Source organism: Xenopus laevis, chromosome 3S (assembly GCF_017654675.1).
Source record: "Xenopus laevis strain J_2021 chromosome 3S, Xenopus_laevis_v10.1, whole genome shotgun sequence".
Taxonomy (NCBI): Eukaryota; Metazoa; Chordata; class Amphibia; order Anura; family Pipidae; genus Xenopus; species Xenopus laevis.
In genome coordinates, this window is record NC_054376.1 from 22,144,451 (window position 1) to 22,160,953 (window position 16,503).

The 16,503-nt window shown below is 40.1% G+C and overlaps 1 protein-coding gene across 3 annotated transcripts in view; it reads right to left on the bottom strand.

The window, feature by feature from the left end:
- Nucleotides 1–12,477, bottom strand: part of vps41.S (VPS41, HOPS complex subunit S homeolog) — a 57,826-nt gene extending 45,349 nt beyond the window's left edge. For 2 of the 3 annotated variants that reach the window (XM_018254527.2, XM_041588078.1), the window contains exons 1-5: nt 12,341–12,477; nt 10,801–10,839; nt 8,022–8,129; nt 2,888–2,965; nt 1,659–1,733 (exon numbers count right to left, since the gene is read on the bottom strand). In XM_018254527.2, the coding sequence (XP_018110016.2) occupies nt 1,659–1,733; nt 2,888–2,965; nt 8,022–8,129; nt 10,801–10,839; nt 12,341–12,382 (342 nt within the window). In that variant the 5' untranslated portion in view covers nt 12,383–12,477. The remainder of the gene's footprint in view (nt 1–1,658; nt 1,734–2,887; nt 2,966–8,021; nt 8,130–10,800; nt 10,840–12,340) is intronic. The other variant, XM_041588079.1, reaches the window with a different exon arrangement.
- Nucleotides 12,478–16,503: the final 4,026 nt, after the last annotated feature.

The following is a 16,503-nucleotide window of genomic DNA, read 5'->3' on the forward strand; positions in this document are numbered from 1 at the left end:
TGACGTTCATGCTCCCATCCTTGTCCGCAGGTTCCACAAACAGTTTCCTTCTCGTCCTGGTCCCGGTGGTCCTGAGGCCCCCCCTAGGGAAGGGGGTACTGTAATGGAAACTTCAACTCTCACCCAAGATGGCGTCCAAGATGGCAACCTTCTGCTCCACCACATGGCTCCTGCCGGGCGCTTTCCTGTGACATCAGCGCCTTCTCCATCTAGGATTGGTCGCCGGCGACGGAACGGACGCCGGCGTCAGAATCGGGCGCCGGCGTCAGGACGTCAGCGTGGGGACGCTGGCGTCAGCGTCTGACGCCACCGCGTCAGCGTCTGACGCCAGCGCGTCAATATTTTGGCGCCAAGACTTGGACTATTTAAACCCCATTTCCCCTGTCTTCATTGCCCAATTATAGGTTCCTTTGACTAGTGTTCCTGGGTGTGACTTCTATTCTGATTATTCGTGTATTGACCTTTGCCTGTTTTTCGTATCTCCATTGTCTGCCGCCTGAATTGATCTTTTGCCTGTACCTTGACTACTCTTCTGGATAAACCCTTTTGTACCTCGAACCCGGTTGTGTCTCCTCTTTGGTCCACTACTATTACTGCTGCGCCTTCGGGCCCATTACACTTTGTGCTTTAGGGAGATGTATATATACGTATCTATATATTTTTTTAATTCTGTAACCCTTGTTTGTTAAATTATCGTAAGATCCCCATTTGTCATAAATTAATGTAAAGTGCAGTGTAACTTGATGGCACTATAAATAAACAATGACAATGACTGTACATATATTGGTTTTTACATCTATTTAATGTGGCTATTGCAAGATATTTTAATGGGCTGATAAGCTACGATTTCTCATCAAAGTTTCAGTAATTTAAGGAAAACATGAACAAGTGTTCAGAGTCTTAAACATGAAACTGAGAACCTTAAAGGGATTCTGTCATGATTTTTATGGTGTCGTTTTTATTTCTAAATTACACTGTTTACACTGCAAATAATTCACTCTACCATGTATGGGTCATTCTCAAGGTAATTTTGCCTGGCCATGTGCTTTCAGAAAAAGCCAGCACCTCAGAATGGAACTGAATTCAGGCAGGCTATTGTTTCTCCTACTCAATGTAACTGAAGGAGTCACATTGGGACATTGATTTCTATTGAGTGCTGTTCTTATAGCTACCAGGGAGCGGTTATCTGGTTACTTTACCGTTGTTCTGCTGATGGGGAAGGGGGGCAGAAGGTAGGGGTTGATATCACTACAACACGCAGTGCAGCAGTAAAGAGTGACTGAAGTTTATCAGAGTACAAGTCACATAAATGGGGGCACCTGGGAAACTGACAATATGTCTAGCCCCATGTCAAATTTCAAAATTAAATGTAAAACAATTGGTTTGCTCTCTTGAAAGAGGGTTTCAGTTCAGAAGTCTGCTGGAGCAGCACTATTAACTGATGCATTTTGAAAAAAAACTTGTTTTCCTATGACTGTATCAAAGAAATCCAATTTGGTGGATTTATTACAGAGAGTCACACAAGTTACCATGTCCCAAGTCTCCCATTCCTGACTTCACGCATAGTTTCTGTAATTGATTACTTCTGCTTGCTGCCGGTCACTCAACAAAGAGAATTAGAGACAAATCTTTTATTGTCCATGAAGGGAATTACATACCTTACCATCCTCAGAGCAAATCCCCACATATTCACCACTTTCATCCAGGCTTATCTGATTGATTTTTACAGAGCTCTGTGATAAAGTTATAAGAGTGAAGACATAATTATTGGGATGTTTAACATGCTGTTCTTTTTACATATTATTCCCAAATGATCTTTAGCTTAGTAAACATAACTTAAAAGGGTTTTATGTGTGGAAGGCTACACAGCAAAACTCCAGCACCATTTCCCGGGTTGTACTATAATTAATTTATGGGTTCTAACTCCAGCCACATTATTTCTAATAGCCTATGTGCTGCTCATCATTCTTAACTTTTGGTCCGGGTGCTGACCGCCCTGGACCCCACGCTTAAACAAAGGAGTCGGTATATTCACCCTTAAACTCCTCACACAGGAATCAACAGCATATATTAATAGTCGTTATGCTGCGAGTCGTACCCCATTCACCTTGTGACCCGGAAGGCAGCAATTTAATAAAAGGTGCAAAATTACAGCAATGGAAAATAAAGAACGGAATGTATAATATAAAAATGGCTTCTCCCTTCATCCCTGGTTGTGACTGTTCTGTTAGCAGGAGTCCATTATGCAGGGATTACCTATGGAAATCTAATTATCTACCTTGTAAGGACCAAATATGGAGTAGTTTGCATTTCCCTGTTTAACATTTTATGATTAAAACAACAGGCAAAATGTATATTCATTGCATGCATGTTGGACAAGGGAGTCTATGGACCGTTTCAAATCTCTCTCACCTGAACCCCTGGCACAAATTATAATCATAATAAATATTCACATAACTATCCAGGTTTAACACACAAAATCAACTTGAAGAGACCACAGTTCCATTTACAAAATTCTTAGGCACGGCAAACCTTGCTAAATGCCAAAATCTCCTTATTTAGATGAACTGTCCATATTTGGGGCTGGAGTTGTTTCAACATGAACTGGGGATGTTTCAGCAGGTGCAGCTAATCAAATACAGAAATCAGCTTGTCTTTATGTTGTTGAGAGTGATGGTTAGTTTTATCAGGAGCCAATCATCTTGTCCTGCCCAGAAGCAGTGATAAAACCAAAGCTACCCTTCATCCATGTTGATGGCAAACCATTCCTATTTTTTTTAAAGTTTAAAAACAGAATGGCTATTTATAAGAAAATCTTCAGATGCCAAGCATTCTGGATAATGGATCTCACTTGACAAATAATATATACATATATATATATACTTACTATATCAAACTTCTGTGTAACATTTCCTTGAATATCAAGTAAATACATCTTCCCACTATGAGTTCCCAATGCCAGAAACTGCAAGAAACAGAATAAAAATGAAAAAGGAATAATGGAGTGCCGCTTGATGCACAATGAGAAAACATGTTAGTTACCTCTCTGAATGTTACCCAAAGCTGTAGACAGTGCCCTCCCAGAATGCTCTATGAAGCAGCACAGAGGTGACTGAAAATGTCGGCCTAGTTGGGTGTGTTGGCTGATTAGCCTCATGTAGTTACAAGAAGTGTTGTGTAATTGTGTTCAGTATTTAGAGCCCTATATCTTGTCACAGAATGGAATTGGATTAAAGAAGATTTAAAGTGGTTCTGAACCTTATAGTTAAATAGGTGCTTCACCTCTACGTTAACTTTAGTATGTTATAGAATGGCCAATTCTAAGCAACTATTCAATTGGTCTTCATTGTTAATTTTTTATATTTTTTTCTTTATTTGCCTTTTTCTACTGACTCTTTCCAACATTCAAATAGAGGGTCACTGACCCCATGTAAAAAACATATGCTCTGTAAGGCTACACATTTATTGTTATTGCTACATTTTATTACTAGTCTTTCTATTCAGGGCCTCTCCTATTCATATTCTAGTATTTTATTCAATTCAATGCATGGTTGCTAGGGTAATTTGGAGACTAGCAACAAGCTTGCTGAAATTGCAAACTGGAGAGCTGCTAAAAAAAACTGAAATACTGTAACTGTAACTCAAAAACTACAAATAATAAAAAATTAAAACCAACTGAAAATTGTCTCAGAATATCACACTCTAAATCATACTAAATGTTAACTCTATGGTGAACAACCTCTTTAACAATCAGTAGTTGGGTTATTTAGCTTTTTATTCAGAGTTTGCAATTTCAACAATCTGGTTGTCAGGGTCCAACTTACCATAGCAACCATGCATTCATTTGAATGAGAAACTGGAATATGAATAGGAGGGGCAAGAATAGAAAGATGAGTAGTAAAAAGTAGCAATAAAAATACATTTGTAGCCTTTCAAACATTTATTCTTTAGGCGGGATCAGTAACTCCTATTTGAAGGCTTGAAAGAATCAGAAAGAAAGAAGGCAAATAATTTAAAAACTATAAACTTAAAGGTGAACCACCTCTTTCAAAAGCTCAGGTTGTCCTGAATAAAACAATGTTTAGTATGTATACACTTGAGGTCTCCTCCAGGAAATGCCCCTAAGGAGAGCATATTGTTGTTCACCTTCCAAACAATTTAGTTGTTTTCATGTTGTTCACCAGAAATAAAAGCTTTTTTTTCAATTGCTTTCTATCTTTTTTTTACCATTTTCTCCCAAATTGAATTTAGAAGATTAATGTTCTTTCCTCTGGTGTTTCAGTCTGGCAGCTCAGTGATTCAGGTGCAGATTCTGAACAGTTACAATTTGCTGAATTAGTTGATACATTTCTCAGCAGCATCTGTGGAATATTAGCTATTGTATCAATTTTAACAGCTGCATTTAAAGGAGACATAGGATAAGCTAATTTTGTAGGCACTTACTGATAATATAGGGTGTTGGTTTCACATTGTGCTAAAAATTTATATTATCTTTAAAAATGGCCCCTTTATTGGTGCTCCCTATAGATGTTCTTTGGTCCCTGTTTCAAATGAGGGGTCGGCGTGTCCTGACGGTCCCTGCCAGAAGCACAGTAGGAGGGGGACAGCCAATCACAGCCCTGCAGTTACACAAGCAAAGGCAGGCTTTAGTTCACTATCAGGTCCTGCTAGCTGCTGATTGGTTCCTGTCCTACAGTGCAGTGAGCTGTACCTGCACAGCCTGGGAATTCAGGGAGCAGGAAGTGGAAGAGAAGGGAGGGATTATTATGGTTGTTGCAGAAATATTCAATAAATCAGCCTGAATCACTACTTTTTTAAGCACAATTCTTTTATATTTAAAAGTGTATAATGCACTGGTACATTCTAGTTTTTCACATAAAGGGGGTTATTTATTAAAGTCCAAATGCAAAAAAAATACAAAAAAATTCAAGTTTCATTTTAACTATAATATCCGAATTTTTAGTCTGAAAAAAACCTTGAATTTTTCAGGATTTATTAAAGCCCAATGCTGCAAAAAGTCAGAATTTCGAAAATCTGGCATCTCAGACCTGCCAAGGTTGTATATCAGTCAATGGGAGAGGTCCCTATACTATTTGGAAGTTTCTGTGGTCTGCGCTGGAATTAGGCCGAAAATCTGAAAAATTCTGACTTTTTGGTAAAAAGCCCGAAAAAAATCAAGCAATTCTAGAAAAAATCTGAAAAATGCACAATTGGTTTTTCCACTCGATTTTATCAAGTTTTCCCCCGATCCGATTAAATCAAGCTTTTTTAATACATATGGTCAAATCGTGGATTCTAGTTTGGTTGGACTTTTTTTAAATAAAATAATCAGAACAATTTGGATTTTGATAAATAACCCCCAAAATATCTCCTTTAATGAAACCAAGGGATTCTTCTCAGCAGCTAAAGATAACAAATGTATCAACTAAATGTATCAATTTAGCGCAGTTTACATAAGAAGGTGAAAAATTTAACTTTACACTTCAATATTAGAAAAACTGTCACAACTACAAAATAGAAAGTGATTGGAAAAAAAAGTCTTTATTTCTAGCAAACAATCTGAAGCCAACTGAACTGAACTGAAAAAAGTGTTGGAAGATGGACAACCCAACAATAAACTTTTTAAATGCAGGAGTGGGTGCTATCAAGCTGAGTACCAGCATTGCTGTCAGCAATTTCCCAGACTTCATCAATAATCCCAGTTAAACGTTTATTCTTTGGTAAAACAAAAAAACCATAAGAATTGTGGAAAGAATCTCCCTAAGTGGGTAATATAATAAAAGCTCCAAAGTTTGCATATGTCTAATAAAACATAAAATCAATCAGCAGACTGGTAAAAAAAAATAATCTCAGTTATTAGACCTGGTACAAACCATCCCTTTGGGTTTGTTGTATTTAAAGGGATCCTGTCATCAGAAAACATGTTTTTTTCAAAACGCATCAGTTAATAGTGCTACTCCAGCAGAATTCTGCACTGAAATCCATTTCTCAAAAGAGCAAACAGATTTTTTTATATTCAATTTTGAAATCTGACATGGGGCTAGACATTTTGTCAATTTCCCAGCTGCCCCTGGTCATGTGACTTGTGCCTGCACTTTAGGAGAGAAATGCTTTCTGGCAGGCTGCTGTTTTTCCTTCTCAATATAACTGAATGTGTCTCAGTGGGACATGGGTTTTTACTATTGAGTGTTGTTCTTAGATCTACCAGGCAGCTGTTATCTTGTGTTAGGGAGCTATCTGGTTACCTTCCCATTGTTCTTTTGTTTGGCTGCTGGGGGGAAAAGAGAGGGGGTGATATCACTCCAACTTGCAGTACAGCAGTAAAGAGTGATTGAAGTTTATCAGAGCACAAGTCACATGACTTGGGGCAGCTGGGAAATTGACAATATGTCTAGCCCCATGTCGGATTTCAAAATTGAATATAAAAAAATCTGTTTGCTCTTTTGAGAAAAGGATTTCAGTGCAGAATTCTGCTGGAGCAGCACTATTAACGGATTCATTTTGAAAAAATGTTTTTTTCCCATGACAGTATCCCTTTAAAGAGATACAGACACACTTACAAACATCAGCAAGTTACTCCTAGGACGTGATTTCTTAGGGACAACTTTCTTTGATGAAACACCCTACTTTTGGCAGTACAGACAATCCAATTTCTAGACCCGAATACAAAAGAATGCTTGAATTTGGGTTGCTTACTGTCCGATATGGAAACACACAGAAACTTGACTTCCTAAGATCTTGAAAATGGCCAGGGATTTGGTGAATTAAAAAAACGCTTCAATAAAAAAAAAAAAATTAAATTCCGCTGGGGCTACTGGTGCGTCCATATTCCATTCACATATGCACAGACAGGATCGCCATCAGGGGGGTACTAGGGGGACAGTTGTCCCGCTGTACTCACTCTGTAGCCGGGCCCCCACTGCTGTCAGGAAGCTGTAGAATCGGTCGGGAGAGCAGAGCTTCTTCTACACGTCTTTCCCCTCCCCAGATTCTAAACTATTGGTAGTTTCATGAAGTCCCGGTAGAGCCGCATGATGATTGGATAAGCTGGGAGGGCAGGTGAAAATTCACCCTCAAGCCTATCCAATCCCTGTGTAGATCTACCGGGACTTAAGAGAGAACCAATAGCAGAAGCTGGGGAGGAATGTGCAAGCACTACAGCTCCGCCCACCCCACCCAATTCTGCAGCTCCCTGAGAGCAGTGGGGGGGGGACTTTCCTGTTGAAGAAGGGGGGGGAAGTTGTCCCTGGACACAGGAACAAAACAACAATATTTTGCGAGACAAAGAAACAAAGGTACGTTCCACTGAACAACAATGTTTTTGTTTTTTATTTTATTGAACTCCTGAACACCAATGATTTTCTAAAATATTCTGTGGGGCCCCTGACCACCAATGTTTTTGTAAAAACTTTTATAGGGGGCCCTGGCATCACTGTTTTTTTCAATTTATAGGGGGGCCCTGACCACCAAAGATTTTTTAGAAAACTTTTAGGGGGGCCCTGGCACAATTTTATTTAAATTTATAGGGGGGGGCTGGCTACCAATGATTTTTTTAAACCTGTAGGGGGCACTGTTTTTGTAAAAACTTTTATGGGGGGCCCTGACCACCAATGATTTTTTAAAAACTTTTATGGGGGCCCTGGCACCAATAGTTTTTTTTTTAACTTATGGGGAGGAGCCCTGACCACCAATGATTTTTTTTAACTTGTAGGGGTGGCCTGACCACCAATGTTTTTTTTTTTTAACTTTTATGGGTGGCCCTGCTGCCAATGTTTTTTTTTTAATTTATGGGGGGGCTGACCACCAGAGGGGCCTGACCATGAATGTTTTTTTGGAGGGTGGGCAGGATCTGGGGTGGGGACCATGAGGCCCAGAAAATTTTGCTGTACGGGGCCCCGTCATTTCTGATGGCGGCCCTGTGCACAGGTATAGTTTTTCATTAGTTATACCGTGCAAATGCTGCATCTAGTAATTGCTTGGATAGCACAATAGACTATTTTATGTTTCACAACTCTGCTTACCTTCTCATGCACAGTCATACAGCTTGCAGCATCTTCCTGTAGGATTTCACTAACACCATTCAGTAGTCTCTCATATTTTAACTTTGGCTCCTCTTCACTCTCATCCTCCTAGAAAATATAAAATACAATTACTATTCACTGTTAACAAATTTTATAAACATTAAAAGGGAACTATCGCAAAAATGTAAGCTTCATCATACTGAAATTAGGAATCAATTCAATATTCTGAAATAATCAAGTTTATCTTCATAAACTTGATAATTTCAGAAAAGATATAGGATTTTTAATTGATTGTATTTAGAAAGTTTACTTCAGTATGCTGAAGCTTAATTAAATTTTAATTTTCACGATAGTTCCCCTTTAATTACAGACAGGGCCGCACCAAGCTGACCCGGTGCCCTAGGCAACTGGGCCGGCCACCACGCTCCACCTGCAACCCTCCTACCACGTCCCAAGTAAGCAAATCTGCAAGCGAGGATAGGAAGGGACAAGTGACAGAGGGGAGGGAGGGGAGAGTTACAGTGGGCCACAAACATGGACTAGGGGTAGGTAGAAGACCCTTTAAAGGAAAACTATACCCCCCCAAACAATGTAAGTCTCTATAAAAAGATATTGCATAAAACAGCTCAGATGTAAAACCATGCTTCATGTAAATAAACCATTTTCATAATAATTTACTTTTTTTAGTAGTTTGTGCCACTGGGTAATCATAAATAGAAAATTGCCATTTTAAAAAAAAAGTGTCGTCCCCTGGGATCGTACACGCAAACAAACCATACATGTTAGGTCACATGAGCCAATTAACAGACAGAGTTCTTTCTTTTACTCCCACACTTCTTCCTGTTACAGTTAGAGCTGTAGTATTTCTGGTCAGGTGATCTCTGAGGCAGCACACAGACCATCACGAAATGGTGGTTCAAAGCAAGAGATGTAAAAGGGCAATATTTACTTAAATATATATTCCAGTTTACATAGTTACATAGTTAAACTGGGTTGAAAAAAGACAAAGTCAATCAAGTTCAACCCCTCCAAATGAAAACCCAGCATCCATACACACACTCCTCTTCTTTTAATTACATACTATATACCCATACCTATACTAACTATAGAGCTTAGTATAACAATAGCCTTTGATATTATGTCTGTCCAAAAAATCATCCAAGCCATTCTTATAGTCATTAACTGAATCAGCCATCACAACATCACCAGGCAGTGCATTCCACAACCTCACTGTCCTGACTGTGAAGAACCACCTACGTTGCTTCAAATGAAAGTTCTTTTCTTCTAGTCTAAAGGGGTGGCCTCTGGTTTAAAGGAGAAGGAAAGCTACGGAGGCATTTTATTGCCAATAAATTAGCTGCAATAGTGCAAGCTAGAATGCTATATTTATTCTGTAGAATGTTTTACCATACCTGAGTAAAAAGCTCTAGGAACTCTCTGTTTGTTTAGAATAGGAGCTGCAGTATTAATGTGGTGTGACATCACTTCCTGTCTGAGTCTCTCCCTGCTCTGGGCTCAGATTACAGTAGAGAAGGGAGGGGTGGGGGGAGAGGAGCAAACTGAGCATGCTCTTGCCCAGGGCAATGAGGTTTAAGCTGAGGCAGGAAGTCTGATACAGAAGCCCATGTGTACACAATAGAAGGAAAGAAATGCAGTGTTTCTTTTGACAGGGGACTCAGAGCAACATTAATTTGGGGGTTTACTGGTATATTTAGATGGACCTTTCTGATAAGGCTTACTTAGTTTTAACCTTTCCTTCTCCTTTAATATGATTTAATCTATCTGTTGCTTAAGTGTTCATTTTGGGGGTATAGTACCTGCCCAGCATTCCCCCCCCCCCCATCATTGCATTGTAGGCAGGTGCCTATCTTAACCAAACAAAGAGAATTTTATGGCTGTTTACTCGGGTATGGTAAATTTTTTTTACAAAATAAATATAGTGTACTATCTTGCAGTATTGTGGCTAATCTATTGGGAATAAACTGCATCAGTGGTGTTCCTTCTCCTTTAAAAAAAAAGGGCATGCAGATGTATGGTTGCTAGGGTCCACTTTACCATAGTAACCATGCAGTGGTGTAGATGAGAGAGACTGTTGTATGAATGGGACAAGGTCTGAATAGAAAGATAAATACTAACATTTAGAAAAACAATTGTAACCTCACAGAAAAAAATAATTTTCTTTTGTTGATAAAATACATCAGGCATGTCCAAAGTCAGGCCCAGGGGTCAATTGCGGCCCATTTTCAGATTTACACCGGCCCTCAGCCTCCGTCATGAAATTAATAATAATGCGGCCCTCCAGCACAGTGCGATCAGGAATCACGTAGCCGTAGCAATAATATTTGGGCACATTAGTGAAATGATCTGCCACTTGGTCTGTACTGCTGCCTGTGTGCTGAAGGTGTTAGCAATAGACACGTACTGGCACATAATGACGCGCCACATAATGAGCAATGCTTCACTACGTGCCAGTATGTGTCTATTGCTAACACCTTCAGCACACAGGCAGCAGTATAGACCAAGTGGCAGATCATTTCACTAATATGCCCAAATATTACTGCTACACGATTCCTTGTTTAATAATGTTAATGGTTCAAAGAATGTCAGGCAGAATGGTCGGCCCCCACACATTTTCACCTCGCTAAATCTGGCCCTAGTTACAAAAAGTTTGGACACCCCTGTAATACATGATGCTCTGCACCTTGCCCCCCATTAGTAAATCATCTCTTCTGTTTTTCCATACATGCTTATTTATAGTCACCCAACTTTCCAATCTCACCTCAGATTCATCTGTAGATTCTCCGGGAGACATTTCCTCCTGAAAAAAAATAAAAACTCACATAAGCAACAGAAAACCTAGGGAAAGAAGCCCCCCCCCCCAGAATATTATCAAGCCCTTAAAGGGGTTGTTCACCTTCAAATTACCTTTTAGTATGATGTAGAGAGTGATATTCTGAGACAATTTGCAATAGATTTTCATTTTTTATTATTTGTGGTTTTTGGGTTATTTTGCTTTTTATTCAACAGTTTTCAAGAATAGACGAGCACTCTGTTTCCATACGTATAGGTTAAAAGGTCATTTTTATTCCAACTTTGTTAAAAACATCAGATCCCTGACGTGTTTCGTAAACAAAACGAGTCAGGGATCTGATGTTTTTAACAAAGTTGGAATAAAAATGACCTTTTAACCTATACGGATGGAAATGGAGTGCTCGTCTATTCTTGAAAATTGATTGTGACTCACCTACAGCTACGGGCTTGGGGCGATGCACCCGAGGCACCGGTTGGATCTGGCGAGTTCCTTGGATTTACCCTTAATACTTTTTAAGGCAATGCGAACTTAGGAGCAGGACCCGGGGTATATGCACCTGGGTCACTATCACTTACGGATGAGCGAACAGAATAATTGGCCACTAATATATGTGTGTTAATGGGCACTTAGTAGCAATAGTCTTGCACACTGAATCTCAGTACCCATTTAAGCGGTATTTGCCAAGAAATATTCATAGTGTTTGGCACCAAAATTAGTAGATATTTTGTATTTATCCACTTTTATTCAACAGCTCTCCAGTTTGCAATTTCAGCAATCTAGTTGCTAGAGTCCACATTACCCTAGCAATCATGTAGTGATTTAAATAAGAGCCTGGAATATGAATCGGAAAAAGCCTGAATAGAAAGCGGAGTAATAAAAGGTAACAATAACAATATAAGTACATTTGTAGCCTTACAGAGCATTTGATTTTTAAAATGGGTTCAGTGACCCCATTTGAGAGTTGGAAATAGAAAAAGAAGGCAAATAATTCAAAAACTATATAAAAAAAAAATAATGAAGACCAATGTCAAAGTTGCTTAGAATTAGCCTTTTCATAACACCCCAATGTTTAACTTAAAGGTGAACCACCCCTTTAAGGGCAAACCCCCAAAATGTTTCCTCTACACATGATGAGGCGTGTCCATCCTAGTTAAACCGCAACTCTCAGTATTTCCCTGCTCGGTTTAAAATCAGCTGGAGGGTATAGGTGGTAGACATCACCAAGCTCCAATACATTTATTCTCATTCATTCCTGTATTATGATGCCTATGACCCGTTTAACGCTAACTTGGTCCCAGCAAATGTTTTTTATTCTGTCAGGAGTGAGAGGAAGCAACAGCACCATCAGCTGACTGACATGACAACAAAAAGCTTTCTTGCCTGCCTGCAGTCTCTACTTCCGGGAAAGAGCTGGGCTTGAAACAGGGGGTTGGGTTTCAGTCACAGTTAGCTAGTGCTTCAACGCGACAATAAAGACACGATTGGGAGAAGAGAATACTACGATCACCTGGTCTGCAGCTTCCAGATTCCCCTGCTTCTCAGCCTTCATTCCTAGGAGGAATAGTGTCCGTATGCCCAGAAGGAGCCGAAAACTACACTTCCCAGCGTACCGTGCGCCACGTGAACACGCATTCAAAACGTCATAACTTTATGCGCAATGTACAGTTCTGCATAGAACATTCATAGCGTCACAGACAGACTGTCAAACACTGTTTATGTCCTATTATCTCCCGTTCGGGTGTCAAGTTGCAAGTACTCACTATACCCTTTCACTGCCAGAAGAGTTTTACACTTTAGTTATGCTGACAGACAAATTCTTAACGTTCTGTGTGCTTACACGTTAGAATACCATATTTAGGTTTCAAAATACAGGTATGGGACCTGTTAACCAGAATGCTCTGGACTTGGGGTTTTCCAGATAACAGATCTTTCAGTAATTTTCATCTTCATTCCTAAAAGGGGTTGTTCACCTTTAAATTAACTGTTAGTATGACGTAGAGAGTGATATGCTGAGGCAATTTGCAAGTGTTTTTTTTATTGGTGGTTTTTGAGTTATTTAGCTTTTTATTCAGCAGCTCTCCAGTTTTCAGTTTCAGCAGTCAGGTAGCTAGGGTCCAAATTATCCTAGCAACCATGCACTGATTTGAATAAGACTAAAATATGAATAGGAGAGGCCTGAATAAAAAGACAATTAACAAAAAGTAGCAATAACAATACATTTGTAGCTTTAGGGTAGAACTACATGGGCGTTTCCGGTGGATCCGACACGCTGCGGCAAAACGCAGGTGTCAAATCGGATGTGATGGAGAATAAGGTAAGCAATAGCAATGTCGGATGGTGTTGCAGCATTCATCTGACACGACTGTCGTATGCAGACCCTGCATGCTGCGTCTGCATCCGACAGTCGTGTCGGATGAACGATGTGACAAGATCCGAGATTTGTATTTCTTACCTTGTTTTCCGTAGCATCCGATTTGATGCCTGCATTCTGGTGCAGGATCCGCCGGAAACGCTCCAAAGTCGCCTATGTAGTTCTACCCTTATAGAGCATTTGTTTTTAGATGGGTCAGTGAACCCCATTTGAAAGCTGGAAAGAATCAGAAGAAAAAGGCAAATAATTTAAAAACTATAAAAAATTGAGAAAAAGGAAATCATTTTTGAAAAACTGGATTATTTTGTTATAATGGGGTCTATGGGAGATACTTTCTGTAATTTGGAACTTTCTGGATAACAGGTTTCCAGATAATGGATACCATACCTGTATATATATATATATATATATATATATATATATATATATATATATATATATATATATATATATTTTTTTTTTTTATTTTTTTTTTAAAGGGGGTGGGACAGTGGTGTAACTAGATGTTACTAGGCCCCACAGTAAATTAATTTTAGGGCCCCCAACATATCCTGAATGTTTCATGTTTTACAAATATATGTTAACATTGCTCACGTGGACCCCCCTGCAGCTGGAGGGTCTGCTTCCTCTTCCCCTGGATGGGAATTATTTTTCATAATATGGAGACATATATCAGAAGCAAATTTCATTTTATAATATGCAGTAAGTCCCATGTCCCTTGAAAGCGCCAGTAACAGATAACAGATATACAGTTAGGTCCATAAGTATTTGGACAACTTTATTTCTAATTTTGGTTCTGTACATTACCACAATGAATTTTAAATAAAACAACTCAGATGCAGTTCAACTGCAGCCTTTCAGCTTTAATTCAGTGGGTTGAACAAAAAGATTGCATAAAAACGTGAGGAACTAAAGCCTTTTTTTTTAACACAATCACTTAATTTCAGGGGCGCAAAAGTAAATGGACAAATTAAAAAACTGAAAATAAAATGTTCATTTCTAATACTTGGTTGAAAACCCTTTGCTGGCAATGACAGCCTGAAGTCTTGAACTCACCTTCTGGGTTCCCTCCTTATTAATGCTCTGCCAGACCTTTACTGCAGCGGCTTTTAGTTGCTGTTTGTTTGTGGGCATTTCTGTCTGAAGTTTAGTCTTCAGCAAGTAAAATGCAGCTCAATTGGTTTCAGATCAGGTGACTGACTTGGACATTCAAGAAAATTCCACTTCTTTGCTTTAATAAACTCCTGCGTTGCTTTGGCTGTATGTTTTTGGTCATTATGAAACACCTCCGAATCAATTTGACTGCATTTAGCTGGATTTGAGTAGACAGTGTCTGAACACCTCAGAATTCATTTGGCTGCTTCTGTCCTGTGTCACATCATGGATAAACACAAGTGTCCCAGTGCCACTGGCAGCCATGCACGCTCAAGCCATCACACTGCCTCCGCCGTTATTCAGATGATGTGGTATGCTTTGGATCATGAGCTGTTCCACGCCTTCTCCATACTTTTTTTCTTGCCATCATTCTGGTAGAGGTTGATCTTTATTTCATCTGTCCAAAGAATGTTTTTCCAAAACTGTGCTGGCTTTTTTTAGATGCTTTTTATCAAAGACTAATCTAGCCTTTCTATTCTTGATGCTTATGAACGGCTTGCCCCTTGCAGTGCACCCTCTGTATTTACTTTCATGCAGTCTTCTCTTTATGGTAGACTTGAATATCGATACGCCTACCTCCTGGAGAGTTTTGTTCACTTATTTGGCTGTTGTAAAGGGGTTTCTCTTCACCATAGAAATGATTCTGCGATCATCCACCACTGTTGTCTTCCGTGGAAATCCAGGTCTTTTTACGTTTGCTGAGTTCACCAGTGTCTTTTTCCGGATGTACCAAACTGTAGATTTTGCCACTCCTAATATTGTAGCAATTTCTCCGATTTTTTTTAATGTTTTTGCAGCTTAAGGGCTTGTTTCACCTGCATGGAGAGCTCCTTTGACCGCATGTTGCCTGTTCACAGCAAAATCATCCACATACAAGCACCCAGGGCCGCCGTCAGAAATCACAGGGCCCCATATGAAAATATTTCCTGGGCCCCCTGGGCTGCGTCCACCACAAGCCCCACCTACAGGTCCACCCCCCACCACACGGAAAGAAAAAAAAACATTGGTGGCTATGGTTCCCACATGTTAATAAAAAAATATTGGTGGTCAGTGCCCCCCCCCCATTTAAAAAAAACATTTGTGGTCAGGGCCTCCCATTAAAAAATTTTGGTGGCTAGGACACCACATGGGGAAAAAATGGTGGCCAGGGCCCCCCCCACGTTATAAGAAAATTGGTGGTCAGGGCCCCCCTTTAAAAGTCCATGAAAAAAACTTGCCCTCCTAGTAGTTTAAAAAAAATTGGTGCCCAGGGCCCCACCACAGGGACCACAAAGGGTTACCTTTAGGGGGGCCCTGCCATGTTACACTTACTTCATTAGTGGAGTCCACCTGCTGTCAGTGAGCTGCCAACTACAGAAGGGAGGAGGGGAGCACAGATGGCTGCATCTTCTTCCAGTGACAGCATTTTCTTCCAGAATTTCAAGTTCTGGTAAAGCTGCATGGTGATTGGATGAGCTGGAGAAGTTCAAACCTCAGCTATCCAATCCCTGAGCAGCTCAACTGGGAATTAAACTCAGTGACCAATAAGGGGAAGTAATGGACAGAAGATACCGCCCCTTGTGCTCCCACCCTGCCTTCCCAAAGTCAGCAGCTCTCAGAAAGCAGGAGGGCCAGGCTAATCAAGAAAGTGCAGCTTGGCAGGGCCCCCTACAACTCTCCCCCCTGTCGGCTGCCCTGCAAGCACCCCCCCTCTCAAATCAACTCCAGGGCTTTTATCTGCTTCATTGATAGACATAACAAAGGAATTGCTCACACCTGCCCATGAAATAAACTTTGAGTCAATTGTCCAATTACTTTTGAACCCCTGGTCCAATTACTTTGAGCCCCTGAAATGAAGTGATTGTGTCAGGATCAGCCGGGACTCAAACTCTTGTTTTCTGTGTCCAGGACTCTTGTACTTTCCATGTGAGCCACTGGAGGCTCTTGGGGCTGGTCCTGATCTTGTCTTTGATGCTCATGTATCACCGTATGCCTGTTCACCGTATGTCTCCTCCCTGTTTTCCACCCAACTCATTTACCCTCATGTGTCTCCCATTCCTAATCACCTTCAGGGCTGAGTCATTGAATGTAATTTGTTTGTTCCTGACCTGCTGACCTGAAAACCTTGATTCTTGGAAACCTTGTCTTTGTATATCTTGTTCCTG